Genomic DNA, 26,769 nt, shown 5'->3' with positions numbered 1-26,769 from the left:
ATTTTGCCCTGCTGTTTTTCTGTTTCGTACGGCGGCTCAAATTTATTACCGAGTTTCCTCGTGTCCAGCTTTTTGCTGGATTTTCGTTGGGATTCAATTTGATCCCAGGGCTATCGCTGTTCGTAGGCTAAATAGTCTCTTGAATAACATTCTTTTTCTCTTGACTTTCGATCGTTCAAGCTGCTGGAATGGGATAATTCATAAGCTTTTGCAATGAATCCGAGGCGCGTGTTTCATTCGAGTGCAGACTTGTACCAGAGTGATGTTTCTTTCCTCGTCTTCTACGTTATTCCACGACTTTTCCAATGAGCATTTCAGCCGCACTTCAGCTATACAACAGCGGAGTGCGCTTTTGCTCATCCTCGCGTTTCACGGCAATTGTTGCGTTCGCCTACTTGCCGCTGCTTCAAGCGCTACACGATCAGAGCCACAGCGCTGTCGCGTCATTCGCTTTGCTTCGGTGGAAATTGATCGCAGAAAAAGCAAAATTGCCCGATACGCAAAGTATTAACGAGCCGTCAAATGAAAATATAGAATGTGTCACGAACAGAACGAATCCGCGGGGAACGAGCGGGTTAAAGCCTCGCGCGCCTGTCGGAAATAAAAAGTGACGGGAGCGCGGCTGGGCGCGCACGACGCGACGTACCAGTCCGGGAGAGCTCGTGCCCAGGACTGGCTGCGTTGCTTTGCAATTATTATACGCAGGCCAGGGGAGCGTATGCATAGGTATGCGCGCCCGCGCCCACCGTACCAATTTTCCTTTTTTTTCTTCCCTTTTGCGCGCCGGCGATTTGCATGTGTGCTCGCAACGACACGGTTGACGAGCCTTTAACTCGGCGCGCGGTGCGTCGCGCGACGGCGCGAGTAGAAAAATTGCAGGGAGCACGGAGTCGGAGAGATCGATTCGAAAGGAGGATCCCGCTTTGGCTTGCGCGCAGTGGATGCCACTGTAATTCGACTGTGCGGATCGGAAAAAGGAGCGGAACTTTTGCTATCGCGCGCATCGCGCGCATCGCGCGCATCGCGCGCATCGCGCTCGGAGTAAAAGTTGACGCACGCGAGCGCGCAGACAGGAGCCGCGAAGGAGTTTGGCGGTGAAATTACGGGCAAAATCGTTGACTGTCTCGCTGGCTTGGAATAATTATGCAGCGGCGATCCTTTGGGGCGGGGGCTCGGGCCGCTTATGCAGCGCGTGGCCGAGCGGAGTGCAGCTCGCTGAATATGCTAATTAATGCTGGAACGCAGCCGCACTCTCCGTCGTCGCTCCGCGCGTGCGCGCGTACGTTATATTTTACTTTCCCAAATGGGATTTTAAGTCTCGTTCTTGTGCGTCGGCCTGGCGCGCTCCTTGCTCCCTCGTGCGCGCGCGAAGCCCTCGCGGACAATTTGCTCGCTACGCGCTGCGGCTATTCCGGAAACGGCACTCGTCGCTACTCGCCAAGTGCACGAGTGCGCCGTGATTTCCCATTAAAGGCAATCGGGGAGAAACGCCAACTGTTTCGCGCTGGCCGCGTCATTTCCAACTGAGGTATGATTTTCTTGTGTTCCAGGTGAGCCCCCAGTAAGGACGCCGAGTTTACGAAATTTCTCGTAAGTATCACGGCGTCAGTCGTTCTCTTGCTCGGCGCACACCTCGATGGCTCGCCCTTCATTGTTGCCAAGCCATTGTCCTAAATTAATCCTGAAAAGCTTCTTCTCTTCGTGAAATTCAATTTTCATCTCGCTCAATTCCGCAATTTCGCGACGCTCCACGGAGTCGTGCGAGCGCAGGCGGTCGTTAGGCGGACCGAGACTGGCAAAAATTATTAATCCACGCGCGAACCGCGTCCGGCGAGTTAAAGTTGCGGCGTGCCGCTATTGCGGACCAGTGGCCGCTTAATCCCTAAAGAGTGCCGTCCGAATACGCGAGCGTCTGCGAGGACAAGGCGGCCGCCACGGATATACGGATATACGGATATACGATTACACCGAGCGGGAGAGGGCAGCTCGTTCGAGTTGTTTGCCAAAGTCGATGAGACGTCGCGACGTCGAGGGTGCGCCATGCAATGCGAGAGGAAAAGGAAAAAAACAAGAAATTCCGAGAGATCGCGGTCTCGGCAAACGTCAATTCGGTCGTCGTGCAGGCTTCGCCAATAATCCCGAGGCACGCGCGTGCACACCGCGAAATTCGGCAGCCCCCCGCTCTCCCGGCCCTCGTCGCGCCGCGCAAATTTCCATTCTCGCGCCGCTGCGCTAGACACTTGTTGCCGCGTGATGGGCGAAATTTTTTACGAAGGCGCGTCATCGAGCTTAACGAAGGAGAGCGCGCGCCCGATCACAATAGGGTTAGCGATCGCCATCTCTTTGAAAAGCTTGGCCGCCGACACGTCTATCGAGCGCGAGCGCGGAATCAGAGGAGTCACTTTTTTTCCTTCTTTTTTTATTTTTTTTCCATGCTGCCGCGTCGCGTTCACGTGGCACGAAAGTTGGCCATTCATTTATTCAACGGCGCTCTTTTCTGCCGTGGTGGAGACAGATTAAAAGTGAGACGCGAGAACGCCTGACATTTTTTCGCGTTTCGCTTTATCGGAGCGGATACGGGCTCTCCACCGACTGCAGTCCCTGGCGCAATAGCAAAAATCCAGTCCCACGTAGGCCGTCCGTTAATTCCGATGTTTCCGGGCCGCACGTAAACACAGCTCGCGCGCTCGGGCTGGAACTCGATTGGCCGTGCTCGCGGCTCGTAAAGGCGCTCCGCGGGCTATTCGTCCCCGAATTCCAATTAGGACGTTGCTCGCCTCCCGCGCGAATCGACGTCGCAGTCGTCGCGGCGCGATGGAATCTCGCCAAAAGTCGCCGAGTTTATAATCCTGTTTGCCCCGGCCGCCGCGATATACTTACACACATGTGTTGGCAGGCCGTCTGCACGGCGAGTTTGCCGAGAGAGGAGGCTTCCGCGATGTGCGCGCCGCCGGAGAGACGACGCGCGACGAATGGGCAAACTCGCTGCCTTTGCCGTGGTATCGACTTGCCATACGAGCGACGTCGACGACTCGTCGGCGAGAGCGAGACTGCGGAGTTTATTTTTCTTTTTTTTGTCATCGCTGCGAGTGGCGCAAGCACGAGAGAAGGTTGACCGAGATTTCGCTGCGCTTAAAAATGTCTCATTTGCCGGCGACGCGAGATATTCCGCGGCGCAGCTCTTCGCGTCGGGGAACTCGCGAATTGCCGGAAATCCGCCAGCTGTAGCTGTCATTTCCCGATGGCGGACTCGCGCTGCGTTCCGTCGAACCCGAATACTCTCGCACCATTTATTTTCCACGTCCGTTCGCCTCGATTCTCGTGCCGATATGCGCGTGCGACGATAAGCGCTGCTCCCGTGAGCGCATTAACAACCCCGCTCGCGGCCTCCCGGACGAAACAACGACGCACGACTCGCTCCATTTGCGGAGGGACCGTGCGGAGGACCGAATCGCTCGAGTTTTGCATTTCTGGATTGCAACCTTTCGAGGAGCATTGTTCGCGACTCGAGCGTAACGATATCCTGCTCCCGCGGCTCGCGAAGGCCTTCGACGCGCCCTGAACGCGGATCTCGTTCTTGTTTCGCCGCATCGGGGACGCACAGACCGCGGAGACGTCCTCGCTAATCCGATCCGAGCATCGATCGAGTGGTGTCGAGGCGCGAGGAGAGCACTCGCAAGGCTGTAGACGCGCGGCCGAAAAAGCTCTCGGTGCCTCGTGCGGCCAGCTGGAAGGGGCTGGGTGGTGGTGCGTGACTCGAGCTCCGCTATATCGATCCCCGTCCGACGCGGCTGCGACGCCCTCGGTTTTCAAAAAACAACAGAAGGAACCGGCCGGGCCGTATTTTCCAATTAGGCGCGGAGCGTCGTCGCCTCGCGAGGGAAACCTGCCGTACGCGGGGGACGCTCGTGGCAGCGGGTAGCGCGGAGTCTTCTGTGCGCGATGCGCCCCTTTTCGACGCGGCTCTCTCCTGTCCACTTTTACGCCCACCGAACTATTGTCCCGCGAACGGCACGGATACGCGAGAGGCTCGGCTTCGATATTCGCCATTGCTTTTATGGATACGAGTTGCCAACGCGGTTATTAGCCGGATTATCCATTCGGTTGCTCATTAAATTAATGGCCTCGCTCGAGTTTCACCGCTCTCGTATTTTTCAGCGCGTCCGCGATCTTCTCATTTTTTTAATCATCCGATCGCGGCCGGCCAATGCGCGCCTCCCGCCGTTCCCCTATTTGTTTGTACTCCGTTTCGTCAAATTTCAATGATCCGCGCCGCCTGCACGCGGCGAAAGTTGATCAATCGACCGACTGGCCGTCGCGCGCATAAATAAAATTGAATAACGATCGCTCTCTTGTCGGATGCGGGCCGTCGAAGGGCAAATAATTAACGGCCAAGTCGCGCGTGCGCGCGCGTAATTATTGGCAGCGCCGCCGATAAATTTTGCATTTACATCGTGACGGTGAAAAAAAGAACCGCGAGCGCACGACGCGACTCCGGCTTGCAGCGCCGTTCCGCGTTTAGCTAGCGACAACAATTACGGATGCGCAGGCGCGTGCCGCTCGTGTCGGCGGGTTAGTCCCCTTCGTTTTTAATTAACGTCAAAGGCGATTAGGTCTATTCCCTCTTCCTCCTTCTTCGTCTCCACTTGCAATTTTCCGAGTTTCAGCCGACAGTCGTGTGTACTGCTCTTGCTCGCTCTCTCTCCCTGTTTGTCCTTTTTTTCTTGTTTTTATCTCAACGAGAGTGTATTTTTTTTTTTTTTTTTTTTTTTTTTTCGAAAGAGGGAGAGAGACAGACAGAGAAGTCTCGTCGGCAAAAAAATGTTTAAGGATATAAATTGCGATGTTATCGCGTGATCTCGAGCATGCCGTTGAAAAATATCATATTTTTGCGCGGTTGTTTTCGAGCTGAAAGTATTGGAACGTGAGATAGTGCGAGGGTTTAATCTACTTTTGAGTTTCTGATATACATGTAATGCTTTATCTAACGCGAAGCATTGCAATAACTTTTATCGTGTTTTTTTTTTCTTTATCTCTCACTGAAAATAAATCGCTTTCGGCTGGAATTTTTTATCAAATCTTGGGCAATTCAGTCTTAAGGTCAACAAGTCGAGGATTAATTTTGCGGAAAAACGGATTGTGTTATCCCTGAAGATGAAATTAGAAAGGAAGAAAAAACGAAGGTTTGTCTCATGGAAGTTTAGAAATTTTTGCGACGTTGCTTCGAAAGTCTAAAGTATTTCAATGGAAAAGTACACGATATCGCATTACAAGAGAAAAGACGAACTTGATAAAAGCAGGCATGGCAGAAGCGAGAGAGCAGTGAAAAATAAAATTACACGAAGGAATTGCAGAGAGAGCGAGAGAGAGAGGGAGCGCACGGGAAAGTATGAAAGCCGCTCGACAGAATTATCCTCGTCGCGCGTCATATCGGCAGTCGGAGGAAGGATACGGCTCCATCCGCGGGAAATCTGTCCCCCGGTGACGACGGAGAGACATTAGACCAAACGGAGCCTGCGTTGGAAAACAAGAAAAAATGACCACTGCGGCTATCTCTCCTACGCGAGAGGTCAATGTTCAAAAATGAAACGACTGGCAGTCTTGACCGTGACCTAGGAACGTTGCCATGACGACGCACGCCAGCACCATAAGACACACCTCGACCGGGACGTCGATCTTTGACCCGCGCCCGAACGCTCTCTACCTTTTTCCTTTTTTTCTTTCCCTCTTGCGCGTTCGCGTTGCTCGCTCCGCGTCGGAATAAGCACACCGAGGCTTTTCTTGTCGGTTGCGGCCAAAAAATTTTATCCGCGAAAATCCTACTTATGCGCGCCAACCTGTCATGTCCTAGCGGCTCAGCATTCTTCAGGCGCATTTCTCTGGAAGCTCTTTACACTTTCAAAAGTATACGCTCCGCTGGTGCTGCCACAGTCGGCTCGCGTGAAATTCCCGCGCGCGCGCCCCATAAATATTTCGGAGCCGCGGGAGGTGAGGGGGTGGGGGGCTTTCACCACCACCGCCGTGCCAACTGTCGATTATCTTTCCCCTCGTTCCTCGCTCTCGTCAAGTGACAAATTGATTCGTCAAGCTCTCTCTTGCTGCTTGGCCGACTAGTCAGTCCAATCAGAGGGAAATTCATTCCGACCGAGATAAATTTTTACTTCACCTATGAGAGTGCGTTTCTTTCCAATCCACTTTCGCAGAAGCAGCAATTTCGCGTGCGATCCCTTTGGCTTTCAACTTTAAATCATCTTTTATACTTTAATCGGGGTAACGGGAAAATGGCCAGCCATTATATTGCCATATATTTATAGAGGATTTATACTTCTGCCTTTATTATCTTATCTTAATATCGAGTCCGAGCACGAAACTTGAGTGCTACTTTATAGGACTCAATAAACCGAGAGAAAAGCTGTCGCGTCAGTTTTCAGTGCAGTATTTCATCTGTGGTCAGATGCTACAAGGGAAAATAGTGCTTTTTTTTATTAATTTCAAAATACGAATTTCTTAGCGATCTAAACGAGAAGGAAAAAATACTCCCTTGGACATAATTTCTCCATGAGTTTCATCTCGCGAAAGCGGAAAGCATTACAGCGAGGAATCCACGTAAAATGTAAAAGCGAGATGGCTATAAATTTGCGCAGTGGAAAAGTGATTGCACCGGAGCACGTTACGAAAACCGCGGCAAGCGAAAGAGACAGAGAGAGAGAGAGAGAGAGAGAGAGAGAGAGAGAGAGAGAGAGAGAGAGAGAGAGAGAGAGAGAAAATGAAAAGCTCCGTCGAAAGTCGTCCGTCTCGGCTAATGAATCGGCCGCTGCGAAACTACCCGGCGAGCCATTTCGAAAACACCGAATTTTCCGGGGATCGTTGCGAACCGGCCGACGCGCTCCTTGGCCCGTACACCTCGGGGGCCTGCTCGACCTCGACAGCGCCAGCTTGCGTTTCGAGTTTCGCCCCCGTTCGCCCTCTCTTGCGTCGAGGCGCTCGACGGGCCTTATCATCGGATCGCACGCGGTCGCTTCGGCCATCCGCGCGCTCGCACTTTACGCAAAGCCCTCGCGAGACCGGGCCGCTCGAATATTGCGCGCGTGCGGCACGTCGCGATAGCTCGGCTCTGGCTGCCTTCAGATCTGGCTGCGAGGCCGCCAGATTGCCATCCTGATATTCGGCCGTTTGCTTTTGCGCAGGTATCAAGTGGGCCGAGCAAGCAAGCCTTTCCTCGGCAGCCGCGTCATCGCGAAATCGCTCGGAGCCAGCTCACGTAGAATCGGCGGGATCTCCTCGCGGACTCGCCCCGTGCACTCTTATTAAGACTACGTTGGAGCGCTCGAACGAACCGCGGATAAACTCGCGCAGTGCCGCGCGACCCTCGTATCGTGCGTCGTATCCCGTCTCGGCCGTGCATCAGTCGCCTGCCGTTGCCCGCCACCGTGCACCACCCCATCGCCTGCGTCGCGTTTCCCCGCGCGCCCGACAGAGATAACATTTACCTAAGCCGTGGCTCCCCCTCGCTCTGCCGTCGCCGCCGCCGCCGCCGCCGACGCCGGTGACTGCGCTCTATAAGCATAACTCAGCTTTTACGAGCTTGCGCGTTATGAATTTCAATGCGCTCGTTGCAGCCTTGCAAGCAACCCGTTTATTAGCTTGTCCAATTATTTTTACAGGCCGCCGCGGCGATTTTTATTGCGCATCTTGATATAGCGTAGCCGCGCCAGAGCTAACTTTCGCTTGAATCCGCGCTGTCTCTCTCTCTCTCTCTCTCTCTCTCTCTCTCTCTCTCTCTCTCTCTCTCTCTCAGTGTTGCTTGCGACGCGTGGAAAATTAGTCGTCGCGCCGCGCTCGCGAAATGTCCGATGGTTGTTTGTTAACGCGGCTCGCTTCGAGGTTAGCTTCGTTGCTTTCTTTATATTTAGCTTCCTTGGGTGAGTCGCTCATCAGTATGCTCGACGGCTGTTCCGCGAGTCGACTTATTACCTTGGTGCGACGAGTGAGCGGCAAGCCGGGATAATCGCGATTAATCTGATCTCCAAGGCGAGCAAATTTTCGTGTCTCGTAATTCGAGCGATAATGCAAAGAGGAATCGACGCGGCCGTGCTTTTCGCAGGGGCGAAACGAGGAGTGCGCGCGCCGTTAATTTTCAACGCCTCGCAGCTGCTCGCACCTTCCCGGAGCAGAGCGAGGGCATATCGGATCGCGCACGCGAGAGATAACTCGATAATAAATCTTGCGCACGAACGTAGCGATGACAGAAACCCTCGATCTTTGACAGTTATACGCGAACGCGCGAGAGTAAAAGAAAAAAAGAAACACGAAGGGAGCTCCATTCGGATTTGACGGGGTACAGGTGGAACGCGGCGGGGGAAGGGGGGGGGGCGATCCGGATTTATTTGGCCCGTCGACATTCTTGGCATTGGCTTCCGACTATATTTTCACCAAGTTCCGCGGCCTTCCTTTCCTTTCCGCTATTTACGAACTTCGCGCGCAGCGCCAGCGCGAAAGCCACGCGGAATTTTAATTCGCTCCGAAACTTTACGAGCCGCGGCACAGATCCATACTTCTACGGAGCCGAGAAACACAAGAGAGGGGAAGAATTCATCGAAGGCTATATCTGTTTCTGTTGCAGCTGCGCGACGGGCGACAATGAAGCCGGGGACTCGGCTGGCCTCTTCCGAAACGACTGTAAGTAATCTTATAGGCTGATTGCGATTCGCGCGGCGCGCGCAGCGAACTCGGCGACGGCGAGCGACAGTTCGCCGGTGGACCCGCGCGACTGCAACTGAATTAGCCCCGCGAATCTCGGGCAATTTCGCAGAATGGAGCGAGTTGTCGGCCGATTGGAAATGAACGGCGTCGGAAATGAAAAATCAGCGAGCTCTCTCGTTGTTTGTCTCTCGATCAGCCGACCCGTCCTGTGATCGTTCGGCCTCGACGCGACGTTACGGACGCGCACTGTCGCGCGGAAAAAAGTCGTCGACGCGTGAAGCGGAAATGCAATGTTCCAGCGCGAATCGTCCCTCGCACATCTCGAGCTCGGCCGGGAACCCGCGTCGCCGCGTCGCCGCGTCGCCACGTCTCGCGGCTTATCTCTCCTGTGCGATCGCGGCTTGCCCTTCGCGCGGCGGCCTCTCGTCGAGTGAGAGGGCTAGGCGGCAAAACCGCCGCACTGGGTAAGCCGCAGTGTCGGAGCGTATGATTTATAAGGACGCCCTGTCGAGTGCGCGCCGCGAAAATCGCGAAAATCGAGCCCTTAGGACGCGAAGATCGCGCGAGGGCTACCGACTGGTTGGCTCGCCGAGGGCTGATTGGCGGATTCGTTAAAAACGACCGTGGACGCAGCGTCGGTGTACGTCGAGTGTCGTATATGGTACATCGCTGGCCCAAGGCTATACCTTGTCGTGCGGCCGTTACATTCCATTTCATATCCGAATCAATCGAAAGACTGTTTGCGATGCTCTTTGCCCGCGCACTCCTCGTACCCGTGCGCGGCTTTCGGCTTTGTCGGCCGCCGCGCGATAAGGACCGCGCGCTTCCACGGCTATTTTCGCTTTACCGTGGGTTGATCTCGATAACCCCGTCTCTTCGTGTCCTCCGCTCTATCAAGCGCTTTCAATTTGCTATAACAGTTAGAATGCCGTCGTCTGGATTACATCGCGCGTCGCCGTGCAAAACTATTTGACACCTCGATTGAGCCTCCATTGAATTTTCCCCTCCGCAGTTACTTTTCTTTCGTCTATTTACAAAGCAAACATCGCACAACTATATCTGCCTCGGACAAATATTTGCCCGCGATAGCGAAGGCGTCGACGCGTTTACGTCCACGGACTTTTGATTGGAGCTGCGGGAATAGTAAATTAATTTCGGCGCTGCTCTCTTCCGCGTGAATTCATTGACGGTAGGTGAAAAACGAAAGGCTAGATTTCCGGGTGAATCGAGGTGCAGACGTCGAATTCTCCTCCTGTTTGTATTTGGCGAATTTGTTCTCGCTCTTTGGGTCGTTCGCGTGCAGAAATCCGACGCAGCGGCTCTAATGTCTCCTTCGTTTTTATCGAGCGTAAGACGCGATAAAACGACGTGGCAGCGGGAGAAGAGAACGATTGGCAGGATGGCGCTTGCCTCGTCGGATTCGAGGAAAAGCACCTCGGCAGCTCGCGGCAGTTTCGTGTTGTAACCGCCAACGCGCTGCAGTGGACGTATGCGCGCCCGCATAGCCGGCGTCGAGGCTGTCGCGTGCGTAATCCACAAAGCGATTTCGCCGCCGACGACGAATTACATGCGACGAGATTACAGAGCCGAGCGAGCCATTCGTTTTATGGCAGATCGAACGGCAGTTGGAACAGAGCCATTACCTGTTCGAGTAGCATTCGAGATCGATTGAAAAATTCTTCGCTTGTTCTCTCTTGATCGAGTGATCTTTCATCGGGATCGGCGAGCTTTGGCTCGTAAAACAGGACGCGCAGCTTGCCCGATGAGCGCGCCTAGCGCCGTTACTGCGCTGTGTATCCGTATGCGTCACACCTCGTTGTCTTGCACAGTGGCGCGCGGTAAGCATAAAGAGCGGAATGCAAAGTAGCTTTTCCGGCGGGGGCTCGGCGCGCCACCTTTGCATAAGACGGGCGGACGCGCGCGGCGGTCCCCCGCGGCCGCGAGCAGCGCGACCAAGTCGAAGAGAGGCCGGCGATGCCGTCCAGCCGGTCCGCGTGGATCGCGCGTGCACACGGAGCCAGCAGTTGGCAAGCTGCCGAGCCCTCCTCGCCGAGTGCGCTCTCGCGGCCGAGTTTCGCCTTCTCGGCGAAGCTGCGCTCTTTTAGCGAGCTTGTATCGAGCGCCGCGTCCGAATTTTCTTCCGAATTTTCTTCCGAATTTTCTTCCGAATTTTCTTCCGAATTTTCTTCCGAATTTTCTACCGAATTTTCTTCCGTTTTTTCCCCTGGCCACGAGATTGATGGCCTCGCGAGCATTTGGACTAACGCGCGTCAGAGCCGCGGAGCGACAGCCGTCGTAAAGTCGCGCGCCAGACGGCAAGCGAAAGCGAGGAGCGGAGCTCGCGCGGGCCCTTTGGTGCGCCGCGACGGCGTGACTCGCTGCGCCCTCGAAAGAGAGCGAGCCTTCGATCTTGGCCGCGCTGCAGCGCGATCGATCCTCCGCCGCGTGCGCGCCTCTTGCCAACTAGCTCGCTATGGATTCGGCCCGCGCCCTTCTTGCGTGCGCACGCAAGAACGAGCCCCGAAATCGCGGTCCCGCCCGACCGCGCGCTTACTTCCCGTCTCCGAAGGCGCGACCAAGTGACGTCAGCCGCCCTGCCGTCTCCGCTTTTGACAGCAATTAAACAGCCTCCGTTCCGCTGGCTTTTCAATTGTGAGTAACCCCGTTTCGCGAGCAAGACGACGTGGCTCGCTCGCGAAGACAGGGGCAGGGGGACAGCGTCGAAAATGGAAAAAAACAGACGGGGGAAATTCGGCGCGGAGCAACATCAGCGCGAAACAATCTCGATACTTGGCCGAGATCCAAAAAAATAGTACCGCCGAGAGGTCGTTTTCGGCGGGCGATCGATCGTCATCAACAATAGGCGCGCTCGCGGAGCCAAAAGCTCGAGCTGTGCACGAAAGGCTTGACGACTGCGACGGCGAAACATCTCTCGTCCGCTATTCAACAGCCGCCCATTTACGAGTGCCTCTTTGTCCGTCGTTCGTCGGTGGATCCTCATTGTCCGAGTCAATGGGGCGTCAATGAGCCCGAAGGCAAGGAATTAAGGGCAGCCCTCCTGTCACCGCGCCGCGACTTTTCTCGCGACTTTTCTCGCGACTTTTCTCGCGACTTTTCTCGCGACTCTGCTCGTCACTCTGCCCGCGAGTATCCGGCTGATTGCCGGAATTCCGACGACGCTCTTATAATCGGGAAACAAGTGCGTAACCGCGCGATATTAATAAAATGTGGAACGAGCCGATAAAATCCTCGAAAATTTTTTGTCTGCCAACGCGGCAAGTCGTTGCCGATAACCGCTCGGGGAGCAATTTTAATAACCGCGCGTAATTCCCGATGGAACGAACGAACGGCGGCTCAAAATAAAATAGAGGGAGAGAGCGGCATTAAAAGTTGGCCGAGCTGTTATACGCATGCCTTCGGGAATTTTTCAGCGAGTCGCGCGCTGGCGACGTGGCAGGTGTTCGGCAATATTGGAGGTACATTGCGCGCGAATCTACCTCTATACGAGTATATATAGCCACACACATACACGGATAAACGTCGGAAGAAACGAGAGCGTACGGCAGTTGTCTTTTTACGATCGCGTTCTCTATCCATTCTCGAAAAAGTCCTTCGTAAACAGCGCCTCGCTCGCTGCAGCGCCCAAAGTCTGCCAGTTTTAACAAGAAACGAGAACCAAACTTTATTATTCGAGAGAAAAGAGCCCGGCACGAATCGCGGCCACTTTGCGCCCGGCCTCGCCGGTAGCCGATAAATTGTTTCTTCCCCGCCGGCGGAAACTCGCCACGGCGATAGCTGGACTCGACAGCGCAGCGATCGCTCCTGTGAAATTCGTTAATGAGCGTCGTCGTTGGGCCGCGAGGCGCCCGACCCCTAACGTAACCCCTAACGCGTAACGCCCGAGGCGTCACTGCCGCCGCTGCCAGAACCGCGCCCGGCCAATCAATGATAATGAGCGCGGACCGAGTGACTTGTTGAACGGTTGTTGCCCGCGAGGTGCGCGTCTTCGGCCCGATTGGCCGCGCGTTCGACTCGATATTTATGGGCAAGTCACGCCATAATAAACGACGGTCGTTGGCGTTTGGCGGCCCCGTGCCACGTGTTTCGCCGAAGCCTGCTCTCGGGCCGCCTCTCTCCCCGCCTTTTCGATTGGCCGGAAAACCGTTTCAGCGAAGTCTTTCGCGCCCGCCATTTACATTTTATCTGTTTTATTGTGTGTGTGACGTACGCGAGCTACGAATTTCTCGTCGTTGTTTTTTCCACGTTCGAACGAATCGTCTCGGTATGCTTGAGTTTCAACGTATTTCAATCGATAACGGCTCTTTCGTACGACTTTCCCGCGGTCGCGGAGCGGATCGAACATTTTGGCACAGACCAAAAGTTACGCAATTGTTTTCCGATCGATGGAGCATCGGCCGAAACTATATACGAAGATCGTCAAACGTTGGCGTGGGCTGTGCAGAGTCGAAGCCTATTAATCGTCGCGCGGGAATTCGATCTGGCACTCGACGCTAACTCCCGCGGGTCTGATCAGACGCGCGCCGGGTGTAAATATAAATTTACATAAAGCTATCGCGGCCGCGCGGAGCTGACTGCCAATCGAATTGGAGGGTGGAGTGCGACGAATTGAGCGTTTCGCTCGCACGCCGAACATGGAAAAAAAACGATAACGCTTTTCACCCGTGACACGCTTAATCGACTTTTACGCGCTCTGCACCGATTTTCGATGACAAGGATCTTTTTTTTACTTTAGTCATCTCATACATTCTCTCTCTCTCTCTCTCTCTCTCTCTCTCTCTCTCTCTCTCTCTCTCTCTCTCTCTCTCTCTCTCTCTCTCTCTCTCTCTCTCTCTCTCTCTCTCTCTCTCTCTCTCTCTCTCTCTCTCTCTCTCTCTCTCTCTCTCTCTCTCTCTCTGTTATTCGGTGTCTTTCGACATTGGGGGATTTCAGGGCACAGTGCGCACTCGCTCTCTTGTTCACTTGTATTCTTACGACTTAATTTTTGACCGCGTTCTCATCCAGGCTGCAATCGATCTTCTCACGTCCCCCGGATTTCGTATTGCGACCGAGATAAGTTTTGTCTCTAGACTAGCTGTGATAGGTCCCTGATCGTTAGGACAAACGTATTGCCTTGACTAAAATTATTAAGCAACGTTTGTTGCTCGACAATGTGCAAACGGCTCCGTACTCAAGTTAGCTATAGTTTTGCTCATACGAATGTGACGTAGTGTGTACAACTCGATTAGACATCGTTATTTTTGCACGGGCTAAAGTAAAGCTCGTTCTCTCGGTTTTCGATGAATCCACGATAAAATTGCACGTGCGCGAGCGTTTCGCTGGCCGCTGTCGCGCAATTATTTGCGCCTCCCTGTTTGCGCCGTCATAATTACATTCATCCGGCGTAAATTGTTGATGCCGCGCTGGCCGTTCCGCTGATTAAAATCTATTAATCTCACGAATCCCATCGGGAGGCGATATTTTTGTTTGCTCGCCGTCGGGCGAGGCCGAAAATTTACGGATGCAGCTGTTGCGCCAGTCCGATAACGGATGAAAATTGGAGCGCACGACCGATTGGTCACGCCTTGTAAAACGCGAGACATCGGCGCCCGAGCTCTTTGCTCGCTTGCTTCGTTCGTCTCTCGCGCTCGCGTCGACGCGGCCGACCTCTGAATGGGATCGCGTCGAATCGAGACGAATCGGCGGCGGCGCTCGTCGTGGCCGATCGTACGACGAGACGCCCGATAAATATCCTCGCTGGACACGGGCAATCACGCCGGCTCGCGTGTTGCAGGTGTGGAAGCGCGGCTGCAGGCTCAAGTAGTCCTGGCGGCTCTGGCGCGGTGCTGTTGAGGTGGCGGCGGAGGACCAGCAGCCGCGGCCGCTATGAACGCCAGCGTCAACATCGAGAGGAACTCGTGGCGGCTACCCCCCGACGAGACCGTTCAAGTCGGCGACTCCCGCTCAAAATCCACCCAGGTAAAAGAGGTAAAATGTCCGCTGACGCCGCTGCAGCTTCTATTATTTCTCGTGTGCGTGCGTCCAGTCTCGATCGCACCATTCCCTCCTCCGAGTAACATGGATGCTGCGCAGTACGTAAGCTTTTTCTCCGCAGCCACACGCAACACCACGCAGCTTACACCTCGGTACACTCTGCAGCCCCGTGCGTCACGCGCGTCGTAGAGTCGCTTCGCCCTCTTGCCCACCCGCCAACGAGGGAGCGGAATACGGAATGCACGTGATCCGGCCCGCGCGTACGTAGCTCGACCGCGCAGTTCGGCGCAGTAGCCGGGGGTACGCGCGGTATGCCTCCGAGTCCGCGGCCGTCGCGATCCACGCGAGCAGCGTGGAAACTCCGCACCGTATGTTCCTCTATTTTTGTTCTCGACCTCCGCTGCGTTAGCCATTGCGTTCGTTTCTTTCTTTTTTTTTTTTTTTTTTACGTGAAATTGATCAAAATTCAGAATCCTTTAATCAACGATCCGTTTACTTTGCGCGAATTGCCACGTGACAATGCGGGCTCGCATTGTCACGTATTTCATTAATAGGACTTGTCGCCACTTTCCTTTGTAATTTTATCGTTGCTCGCTCAATAAGGGTAAGCGCGATGTAGCTACGAGATCTGCGGGTGCTAGTCTAACGTTCGACTGTCGTGCCGCGTCGATGAACGGTACGCGCCAGCCGATCGGCGCGATTCTTGGCCGCTGAAGCAGCTCTAGGCAACTCTGGCGGGCGGACGATGCCGCGTCGGAGGAGCGCGGCACTGCGAAACACACGAGTATAGCGCGCGCGACGGTGTATCGAAGGCGAAGCGGGCAAAGCCAATTAACGCTCGGCGCTGAGCCGCCGGCGGCACTTAATCTAATGAGCTGGAAGCGCTACAAAACCGCGCGGCTCACGGTCGAAAATGCGACCCCCGGCCACCCCCCTCCCCCTCGTCGCGGCGCTCGTCGATCGCGCGCCCGTTCGCGGAGCGTCACAATCCGCGGGCGACCGTCGCGCCTGCCTGAACGTCGCTGTCGGCCGGTCGCGCGCCGCGTCGCTGGTTCTCGCTCGTCTCGGGCGAAGCGCCGCCAACCTCGCCCCCGCAACTGCAACCGGCCAGATGATTCAGACGGGCTTCGAGCACACCGCGTACGAGGACGAGGTAAGCGCCGCGCGTCTCCGGGGCCTGCCGGCGGAGAAGGAGCGGCTCTCTCGCGATTGCCCACGTACGGACCTTGGCCGAGTTGCTTAGTGCCAGCGCCGCGTGCCTTATCGCCGCCTGCATTCTTTGTTCGAGCGAAACACCCCACTTGCGACATTGTCCGCGAGGAGGGCCATCGATCTCGCCGCGCTGACGCTCTCGGCTGCTTGCAGGACCTCTCCTATCCAGGCGAGGGGCACAACTGGCGCAGCATCATCTTCTCGCTGCTGGTCATCAGCACCGTCATCGCCGGCATCGTCACCGCCATTTACCTGCTCGGGTCAGTACTCTCGTCGCCGGGGGCGAGAAAAGAGCGGCTCGATTAACGTGGCGGCGGCGGCGGTGCCGCTGGTCTGTCGGTAGGTACGTGGACGAACTTCTGTACTGGAGCGGTCGCCGACTGACGCTGGAGGAGTGCCTGCACGGCGACTTGACTCCCCGCAGGCTGCCGCCCTCTTGGATATCGCACGACAAATTCGTCTACCAGGCGGACGACGGTTCGCTCGGCCTTCTCGACACCTCCAACAACTCCATCTCGCTTCTGGTGTCCAACCACACTCTCGTACGTATGCCGCCGGGGCCCTCGCGACGCATTATCGCCGTGCCGGTAGCGTCCGTGCACCGCGGCCACGGGGGGAGGTCTCTCGAGCGAAACCGCGGGATGGACCGCGACGGCTCGGCCGATTTCGCGCGACCTGCCGGAGATTTAATCAAAACGCAGCTGTCTTGGTCGCCGGCGGATTAAGCCGCGACGGCCAAATGCAATTAAGGGACCTGCCCGGCACTGTGCCAACGAGCGCGCGCTCGCGCGACCGGGACGAATGGTAATGCAGTGATTTGCATAAACTGGCGACCCGCCCCGAAGAAAACCCGCGGAAAAGGTAACGAGGCAAGTAGTGGGCAGTCGCCGCGTCCGCTCGACGGTGTTCCAAAACTTCCAAAGACAAGCCAGCCGCGTGATTTTCCGGTCGACGGTTGGATTTATTATTTTGTCTCGGCAGATCAGGAGCCAGCAACAGCTTTTCTACGGCCGCCACCTGCCACCTGCCACCTGCCACCTGTTCACTCGCCCCCCGATATCGCTTCGACCCGCTGATTTATGCGAGCACGCACACGCGTACGCGAAAGCATCCTCGGGCGGGTGCGCGCGGCGAAGAGCGAGAGGGTGCGCGCGGCGCATTGATCCATCCGCGCGCCCGGCAACCACCTCTCGTCTCTTTTCCTCTTTCCTCGTCCCCGAGACCCGAGAGGGAGCCCTTTTATGCTTTTGTCCCTCTCTCGGCCTTTTTTTTCAATGCGTCCCGCGCCAGCTCAGATTCGAGTACATTTATGGAATTGCGGGTGTATTTCAATGCGACACTTGTTTTACGATAAAACGCCGCGACACACGGCCAATGCGACGCCGCTTGCAAGTTACGTTCTCAAAATTCTTTGCCTTGCTCCTCTGCTACGTGCTTTCACGAATACTGATTCAAGTTTCTGAATTTCGAATTAGTCATTAATTCATATCAACGCGATCTTTCGTACAACGGATCTCATTGTTTTCGTGGCGAAAATACTTTTATTTATAGCTTGGCGTAAAAATTTAATACGTATATTACGAAATATTTGCTTAATGATCCTCTATCTTTTATAACGTGTAGTTACGTAGACAATCGTTACATTTTTTTTCGCGCAATGTTTTTTCTTTGGACAAAGGATCTACGTGCATCGCAATTGAATAGTAACAAGTTTGAACATACGGGAACTAGAGTTGTGAGCTATGAAATATATCAAGATCGTGTTGCCACGTATTTTTATATGCAAGACATTTGTAGCCGACGCAGTAATGTATCTCTCGGGGAAAATCACTGGAAATTCATTATAGTTAGTAGCAAGTACTACTAACAATTCATGCCGACCCTCGAAGATTAACTATCTAGTGACCTGTGGCAAACTAAATATAGTATCCTAGACTTGTTCCGTCTTCCGACCCTCTCTCTCTCTCTCTCTCTCTCTCTCTCTCTCTCTCTCTGCCAGCGACTATTTGAAGAAGTAGAACAAAGAGAAAGTCCTGGCTCTCCGCCCACTTGTTTCTGACCTTTTCTCTCCCTTTTCGAGGCAAACTCGCGCGGCACACGGACATTCGCGGTCCGTTAATTTTTCAGCGCGCTCTCTGTCTTCCTCTATCGCTGTTTGTCTGCACGTCCCTTTTTCCTGCGGTCCGAAGGGTCGCGCCCTGTAACTGGTTCGCTCGGAACGAATTGCCATTCCTTCTTTTTCGTTCGTTCTCTCTGTATCTCTCTCTTCCACGGCTTGCCAGCGAGGTGCCGCACCGATTTTTCTCTCCCACCAGAGAGCACATTACGGCTTCTTGCTGACCTGTGCGCGCGATTTCCCCACTGGCCCTCCACACGCTCCGCTCGTTCTGCTTTTATTTCGCCCGCCTCGAATCGACGCCCCCCCCCCTCAGACCTTATTTTTTTCTTTTTTTTTTGGTTTTTTCGGTGCCCGAACGAGCGTCAAGAGAGAATGTTTTATACGCGACTCGAGGTAATGGAAGCGTAAAGTACCCAACTGTCGATGTGAAAGAAAAAAAAGCGCAGCGACGCTGTCGTTGCGCGTCTGCATCTCCGTCGCGCGGAATTCAGAGCTTGGTCGCGCTACGTGTATCCATTTCTCGAGATCAATTATTCCCTTTTCCGTGCCTGCATAAACGTGACGGTGCATTTTTTTTCCTTTTTTTGCGCTCTCGGTTATTTCCGATCTGTGCAACGTCGACACAGGCATCCCACGCACGATCAATAAAAAGCAGTCTTTCGCGACCTACCCCTCGCGAAAGCGCAAACACGTAGCGCGTACGCGAAAAAAAAATGTAGAGCGGAACGGTGGACCGATAATTAGAAAGTCTCGAGGCTTTTGTTAGCGGTAGCGCGAAAGGATGCGACCGCAAATCGGCCTTGGTGCATAAAAGAGTAATTAAAATCGCGAGCAACGGGAAGCCGCCGCGAGGTAATATCGTGCAGCCGCTGGAATAAAAAAAATAGAGTACGCGACCGAATGGAAAGAGAAAGTGGCGCTGGTTCCGATAAAATTTTTTCGTCGTGCAATCGCGCAATCGACTGCTCGTCAGCTCTACGAGATCGCGACGAAAGGGAGGTGGTAATCGCGTAAAGCAGTTGTTTTTTCGCGCCTGCAGAGGCAGCTGAACGTGCAAGGCTACCAGTGCAGCGCGGACCTACGCTACGTGCTGTTCAAGCACAACGTGAAGCCGGTAAGCAAAGAGCTCTGGCCGGTGACCGGCAGGGCGTACACCAGCACGCAGACGAGTCGCGCACACGTATCCTCTCTGGTGTTTGCGCCTCACCCCCTGTTGCAGGTGTTCCGGCACACGTCTACTGCTCATTACACCGTGTACGATGTCACCAACGAGTAAGTAACTCGCGTCTTGCCTGCGCTCGACTCGTTTCCTCTCGGGCCTGTCGCGCGCATCGTCGCGCTCGTCCGAATCGCTCGCGGGAAGCTACGGCGTCAGAGCCACGCCTCGCTCGCTTCGATTAGGCATTACAAAGTTGACGATCACCTCTTAGCGCGCCGTGGTCGCGAGGCAGAGCGGCTCGCCGGTCGATCAGCGCAGGCGAGACGACCGAAAACATGTCGCGGGCGCGACACGCGACACGCGACACGCGACACGCGACACGCGACAAGCGACAAGCGACAAGCGAGCTAACCGCAGCGGTGTGCGATGTTGCGCAGCCACCACATGCCCCTTCGGCTGCAGGCCTCGTCGCGGGTCCAGCAGACGCCCTTCCAGCACGCCGCCTGGCTTGGCAACAGCACCGCGCTGTTGATGGTCTCGGACAACGACATCTACGTGCGCAGCTCGCCCACCTCCAACGAGGACACCAGGCTCACCGACACCGGCGTGCCCGGGATCATTTACAATGGGGTGCCCGACTGGCTCTACCAAGAGGAGGTCCTGCCCCGGCCCGACTGCACCTGGCCCAGCTCCGACGGCTCTCACCTCATGTTCGCCAGCTTCAACGACTCCAAGGTTCTTACGTAGCTCTCGATCGCAGCGAATAAAGCGAATGACCGTGCTGCCTTAATCCCTTGAGCCAGCCATGCGATTCGCTCTCCTGAGATCCTGTCGCTTATCCACCTAAATTGTCCATCTGCCGACCGATTCGTCTCATCCCTGTTCGCAAAGACAATTACGAGAGAATATTGCACTCGTGATTGCTAATAATCCGGTAAAACGGAGATTCTGAAAAAGCCCTTGCAAATCGTATGGTTGAATGAAGCGAGCGAATCGACACAGTGGCAAGCGATTCGCTTTGTTCGAAGCTCAATGCGCTTAATCCAGACGACCGTAATCTGTTCTGACGTAAAGCTTTTTTGAATAGTACAATTATTTAAACGGTAAAACGAGACTTGTGACTTTGGCAAGCTCCCATCTCATAAGACCCGTGATTGCAGTTCTGGCAATCGATGCCTGCATCAAAATGAACGGTTAGCGCGTCGAAAGGATCGTTTGTAAATTTCCCAAGCAAATACTCAGAGCCAAGGGAGACCGACGAGGATTCAGCGGTAACAAGCTTAACAGCACTGATGAACCGACAGGTTACTGCTTTGGAATTCCCGTGGTTCGGAGCGACGATGGGCAGTGATGTGCAGCGCAAAGGTGTATTCCCGCCTGCCAGATCGGTGAGATACCCCACGCCGGGCTCTCCCAACCCCGAGGTGGACGTTTGGATTGTGGACTTTGCCAACGTGACAACGGCCTACAACAATACTACTAACACAACCAGCTCCACTCCTAATAAAGTGAAACTCAAGCCGCCACCTGTGTTTGACGGCCAGTAAGTCTCTTGTTCTCTCTCGGCTCTTCCCCTGTTTCTCCCCTGCTTCTCCCCTGCTTCCCCCTGCTTCTCCCCTGCTTCTCCCCTGCTTCTTGGTGCTGTTCTGCTAATTAGGACTTAACTAGGCCGGCAAGACTTAGCAGACGGCTATTAGCCGCTGATAGGTTTGCTGATTAAAATTGTCAAAAGACGAGGCATGTCATTCTTTTATTGAAATGAGAACCCGGCTAAAGAATTCTTTACAATCGCTTGGAAAATCATTCTTCATAACTAGAATTGTTAACTGGAATCATCATTTCTGGAACAAACGAAACAAAAATCTATCAATCTAAAAGTGTCTTTTCTTCAAATAAGTAAAGAAACGCGACTATTTTTTCACAAAATGATTAGTTGTTATGGTGTACGTTAACAGATCATAGCAGAATGATAACAGCTCTTACATTTGCCGTGTAGTTGAGAGACCAACTAACGTTAAATGGTGAAAATAAGTGCCTTGTTTTTTCGTTTTATTCTAAAACTACCTTTTTCGTAAGGCATTCAGGATAAGCTACAATTTTCGTGATCGTCAATTTCAAAGTCTCAAGTATACACCGCGAAAAATCATCGTTCACATAAAATTGTGTTTTGTAAAAGAATTTATCGCTGATTACGATCTTAAGCATCAGGGTGAACGAAAATCTTTCTTGCGAGGTTCGTGTTTGTTCGTTAGCGTCCCGGACATTCAGACGAGTGATTTTCGAATAAAATCATTTTTTGCTCAATCAATATTTTTTCAATAAAAATTCGACATGAAATTACTTGTTCATTGAATGTCCAGATGCTAACGAATAATATAAGCTCCTAAAAACTCTTTCGTTCACTCTAACGCCCGGAATAATGCCCAGCCCTTGAATCCCTGATATAAATAAAATGTTGTATTAATGACTTTTGTGTGTGTGTGTGTGTGTGTGTGTGTGTGTGTGTGTGTGTGTGTGTGTGTGTGTGTGTGTGTGTGTGTGTGTGTGTGTGTGTGTGTGTGTGTGTGTGTGTGTGCGCGCGCGCGCGGGAAGGGCCGGGCATACTCGAGATTTTTGAAATTTGAGAGGAAGAGGGAAAGTTTCACGAGCATATAACTGCTTCGTTAGAACGGTTTTGACACGCCAAGAAAGACAAAGTGGAACCTTTCCTGCTTAGCATCGCTTCGTCCCCTCAAAAGCAGGAATGTTCTTTTTTAGTGTATACGCTCCTATAGCCGTGTATAGCCATCCCGTTAGACTCGAGAGCCAGCAACTCGTACGAGCGAGAATGATCGCGACAGCGAAGGCAACGATGATTGCAGGGAGTATTACCTGATATCGGCGGGCTGGATCGGCGAGGACTCGTCGCAGGTAGCGGTGGTGTGGATGACGCGCTCGCAGAACCTGTCGGTGGTGTCGGTGTGCCGCGCGCCCAGCTGGGAGTGCGAGGAGACGCACTCGGAGCGCGCGCCCGAGGGACAGTGGCTGGACGCCCAGCCTCACCCGGTGTTCGCGCCTGACGGCGACAGCTTCCTGCTGCTCGCGGCCGTGCAAGAAGGCGACCAGGAGCACTTCACGCACATCAAGCACGTCACTCTCACCCAGCAGAGAATCGCCGTGCTGTCGCACGGCCGGTACGAGGCGAGTAACCAGGCGTTGTCGTTCTGCGTGCCGAGTCCTCGCGAGCTCGATACAAATGTTGAAATCGCAAATAGCATACCAGTCGTTATTCGTACATTTGATGGTAATTGCTGGCCCGAATTTCGAAAAACGAAACAAGGCCTAATTGCGCTAATAAGTACTAGGTTCAAATCACTTTTGCAGTTGTAGCGTATTGGACAGGGATGTCGACAGTTCCTCGTCCCTCTTGGCATTCTTCACTAGAGCAAACAGTTCGGTGAGCTGCTTCTTCACGGTGGCAATGGCTTTGTCCACCTTGGCCACGGACCTCGAATCGACGCGCTTAGCAGGCTCCAAAGTAACTTCCATAAGCGTCCAGTTGGCTCTTAATTTTTCCAGCACCTCTTCTTTGTGCGACCAATCGTGGTTCTTGCACCACTCCTCGAACTCACTGATGTAGAAATTTAAGTCATTGAGGGCTTGCTGGAGGAGGAACAGGTTGGAGCTTTGCTTGAGACTCCTTCGGGTTTCGCTGTCCATTCGCTTACGGCGGTTGCGATTCTGCGCCGGTGATCTTCGGGACTCGTTCACATACTGTGCAAACCTGCTGTGGCTCGGCATCGTCGTGACGTGCTGGGACCGTGCGATCCTTTGCGTAGCATTTCACTGAACGGCGTTGGCAGGTCAAGCCGAACGCCGGACAACCTGCGATCGCTAGCTCGCTCGGTGTCCGTTACTCCCACCCTCGCGCCACTGATATTTTCTCCAATCGTCAAGCAGTTCTAAACGCTCGCATTCTGCATCGTGACGCCCACTTCGACATGTGATACCGCATCTGTCGGTTGTTTCGGAGCCTACTTCCTCTCCGCTCTCGTAAACGTCGTTTTTCCACGTATCGCCTCAATTCACTTTCGAAATATTGAAAAATTTTCCAGACCGATATTTGCTGCGCACGTCAAACAAATTTTTTTATCTACAGTTCAAATTATTGGCTTTACTTTTATTTTCGATCGAATGATGCCGCAATCACGTCATTGCTAATGCAATACGTTGCTGGATTATTTTGCAAGGGCGTAGCAAATCATTCGTCGATATTCCGTAATTTATTATATCTGGTTCTGTAAAATGAAAAGAAAAAAAACGATCAACTTAGGAAAAGAATATGAAATGGTTGAGCGATAACTACAGCTTACGCGCAGCCCCACCAGCCACGATTGTCGCGTCAAGAAATTTTCCGTCCAAGCAGCCTCCCAAAATACATGTCCTTTGTCCCATTCACTCGGTCTACCAAAGTAGCTCGATCTATGGTATCTGAGCAAAGAAAAATAGCTCGCCACGTACCTACAGCGACGATTAGCAGCATTGGACGCGTCCCATCGATGGTTCCTTTCTCTAGAGTATTTATTTAGGCCGCGAGCACAACTGTTCATCTTGTTGCGGCAAATAAATACTTGGATTTCCTACCTTTCCGACAGCGAATAGCTGGAAATGGAGTTTGATACTCGCGTGTGAAAACCGTCGTCTTTCTTTCCCTCGCTAATTGCCGGCCCTGGTTACGAGAGCTCGTGTTGTTGACGCCATAGGTCAGCGAAATTCTGGCCTGGGACACCAAGTCCCACCTGGTCTACTACTTGGCGAGCAAGGAAAACAGCCCCGGCCAGAAGCACTTGTTCTCGGTGAAAGACCCGATAGCCGACGATCCTCGCCGAGTGGAGCCCTACTGCGTGACCTGCGAAATAGGCGACTTGCAGTGGAACAGCCGGCTCTACTACACCAACTGCTCGTACTTCGGGGCGTCGGTGAACCCTCCGCTCGGCGACGAGGCCGCGCAGCCGCGGGACGACGAGGAGTTTGGCTACTACGTGCTGTACTGCAACGGTCCGGGACTGCCGCTGGCCGCGGTGCACTCGATGCGAAGCAACCGGATGGTCAGGGTGCTGTACGACACAAGGATACAGAGGGCCGAGCTGATGTCGCAGCTGGCGCTGCCCAAGCGGCAGAGCTTCGAGGTAGGCCCCCTGGGGAGGGGGGGGGGGGGGGGTGACTTCGAGCTAAGCGCCGAGCGCTTCTAACTCGACGGGGCTGTCGCTGTGGTTGGTGGGGCCAGGTGCCGCTGCCGCAGGGCTGGCGCGCGCAGGTGCAGCTGCTGCTACCGCCGTCGTGGCGCGAGGAGCTGCGCGACGCGGCCTTCCCGGTGCTGGTGGAGGTGAACGGCCGGCCGGGCAGCGCCGCGGTCACCGACCAGTTCGGCATCGACTGGGGCACCTACATGTCCAGCCACAACGACGTGGTGTACGTGCGCCTGGACGTGCGCGGCTCGCGCGGCCAGGGCAAGCGCGCGCTCTACCGGCGCATCGGCGGCGTCGAGGTGCAGGACCAGGTGACGGTGCTGCGCCACCTGCTCGACACCCTCAAGTACCTCGACGAGTCGCGCGTCGGCGTCTGGGGCTGGGGCTACGGAGGATACGTCACCGCCATGGTCCTCGGCAGCCAGCAGGGCGTCTTCAAGTGCGGCGTCGCCGTCAATCCCATCGCCGACTGGCTCCTCTACAGTCAGTCATCCGTGCCCGCTTGGCCTGCCCCGGGCTACTTCGTGCGCCACCTCCTTCCCCGCGCGACCCTCGAACTTGCTGCGCTTTCGCATCGCGCAGACACGAAACTTATCGACCGTTCGACCGGTTCTTCGCTTTCCTTTTCAAACCTTGTCTCAGCAACGAAAAATTCGATCGGGATCGACAATCGATAAATGAGCTTTCCCGCGAAATGCGAAGTGCGAAATGCGAAATGCGAAATGCTAAATGCGAAATGCGAAATGTTCAGTTTGCTTACGAATAAATGAACAACTTTTTTTTCGTCAACGTTTTCATTTTACAAATTCACGTTCCGTTGTGTTCTCCGAGGTTTTTTGCTCGGGATCGAGTAATACAAAAAAATGCAATCTGCAGGCGAAACGTCGTTCCACAGAAGAAAACGGATGCGACGCGTCGAGCTCCGTGTCAGCGACATTGGCGCCACGGCACCAAGTGCCCAAACAACCTTTATGCATATTTGCTTGCTCGGAGGTACATAGTAAGAATGTACGTAGAAATGTAGTCGTTCAAGAATTTTCCAGAACACACTCAGTACTCGGCAGTATCGTTCATTTTTATAGTTGATGCATTTCACTTCCTTGTCCTCTCCAAACTACTATTTCATTAAAATTTCACGACAAATATAATAATACAATATAATAATTTTTTTCGCTAATATAAATCATTAGAGCAGCTGGTTAACAGTTGAGTTCAGAAGGTTGTCTATTTTTTATAAACAGTTATATATTATTCGATAGGGAGCGAAAATCGAGTTTTGCTGAAAAAGACGATTTTATGATTTTATGCACCGATTAGTAGAAAGTATAGAACTCGACATCGTCGCAATCAATTTTTCCTATTCCGGAAAGTGATTTGTGTTCTCGTTAGACAAACTCATTTTTCTCTCCTTATTACACAGTAATGTTACTGTTATTATTATTTCAAGAACTACGTTGAGGCGGAACGCTGCAGGGGTACACTAGGTACTTGCAGGCATGAGTCTTGGCTCCCTATAGTAATTAGCACGTAGACTATATAGCATGTACTGCTATAGTCTAGGGTACTTGAACAGTTACTGCACTATGATTGTATAATGTACGATACCTATGAAAATTCTCATTTTTATGATACGAAAAGTATTAAAAAAGAGTTTCCGTTGAAATAAAAAAATTGAACGTAATTTGTGTCTCGAGTCGCGTACTTTATTTTACATAGTTTGCTTTTCCAAGAACTCGAATAATCGAAGAAGACGATAAGTTTACGCAAAAATATTTGTATAGACAGCAGTTCCGCTACGTAGTAAGTACATTATAAGTAGTGTGCATAACGTGATAAAAGTTGAACATTTTCTGAATATTTTGCAATAGAGCTCATTCCGACAGAATTTTGTCGTTGCTGAGATATGATATTCCCAAGAAGTATGCACATAACAATAGTCTCAATCGTTAACGAGTTTGGAGACAACCGATACGTGATCCGAAAATTGGTCGGAGGCAAGGACGAGCGCAGCCGCAGCAAGCTTGAAAGGCGGTCGAGTTCGGTTGTGCGAAGGAATCGGTTGTGCGAACTAGCCGGGAACGCGGCTGCCGGCGAGGACTGAGACGAGGCGAAAAATCGATTGCAGACTCGGCGTTCACGGAGCGCGTGCTGGGGCCGCCGTCGGAGAACTACAAGGCCTACGTGGAGGCCGACCTGACGCAGCGGGCGAGGCTGGTGCCGAGTCACAGCCTGTTTCTGCTGCACGGCATGGCCGACCACACGGCGCCCTACACCCACGGAGTCTACCTCGCCAAGGCCCTGACCGAGTCGGGGGTGATCTTCCGATACCAGGTGAGCTCGCGAGCGCGATCCTCTTG

General features: G+C 53.5%; 1 protein-coding gene across 6 annotated transcripts in view; it reads left to right on the top strand.

Moving 5' to 3' along the window:
• Window positions 1-26,769, top strand: part of LOC131670339 (inactive dipeptidyl peptidase 10) — a 35,966-nt gene that overhangs the window by 5,664 nt on the left and 3,533 nt on the right. Inside the window, exons 2-14 of one of the 6 annotated variants that reach the window (XM_058945859.1) lie at window positions 1,551-1,590; window positions 8,624-8,679; window positions 14,495-14,679; window positions 16,060-16,166; window positions 16,250-16,448; window positions 19,065-19,139; window positions 19,245-19,297; window positions 19,622-19,919; window positions 20,489-20,727; window positions 22,046-22,364; window positions 23,927-24,352; window positions 24,451-24,895; window positions 26,538-26,743. In XM_058945859.1, coding sequence (XP_058801842.1) covers window positions 14,587-14,679; window positions 16,060-16,166; window positions 16,250-16,448; window positions 19,065-19,139; window positions 19,245-19,297; window positions 19,622-19,919; window positions 20,489-20,727; window positions 22,046-22,364; window positions 23,927-24,352; window positions 24,451-24,895; window positions 26,538-26,743 — 2,460 coding nt within the window. In that variant the 5' untranslated portion in view covers window positions 1,551-1,590; window positions 8,624-8,679; window positions 14,495-14,586. Of the gene's footprint in view, window positions 1-1,550; window positions 1,591-8,623; window positions 8,680-14,494; window positions 14,689-15,681; window positions 15,848-16,059; window positions 16,167-16,249; window positions 16,449-19,064; window positions 19,140-19,244; window positions 19,298-19,621; window positions 19,920-20,488; window positions 20,728-22,045; window positions 22,365-23,926; window positions 24,353-24,450; window positions 24,896-26,537; window positions 26,744-26,769 lie in introns of those variants that run through there. The other 5 variants (XM_058945855.1, XM_058945856.1, XM_058945857.1 and 2 more) reach the window with 5 other exon arrangements.

This window comes from Phymastichus coffea, unplaced genomic scaffold, assembly GCF_024137745.1.
Source record: "Phymastichus coffea isolate CEN01 unplaced genomic scaffold, Cenicafe_Pcof_1.1 PCOF00108, whole genome shotgun sequence".
Classification (NCBI taxonomy): Eukaryota; Metazoa; Arthropoda; class Insecta; order Hymenoptera; family Eulophidae; genus Phymastichus; species Phymastichus coffea.
The sequence above is the reverse complement of the archived record's forward strand: the minus strand, read 5'-3'. Positions and strand labels throughout refer to the sequence as shown.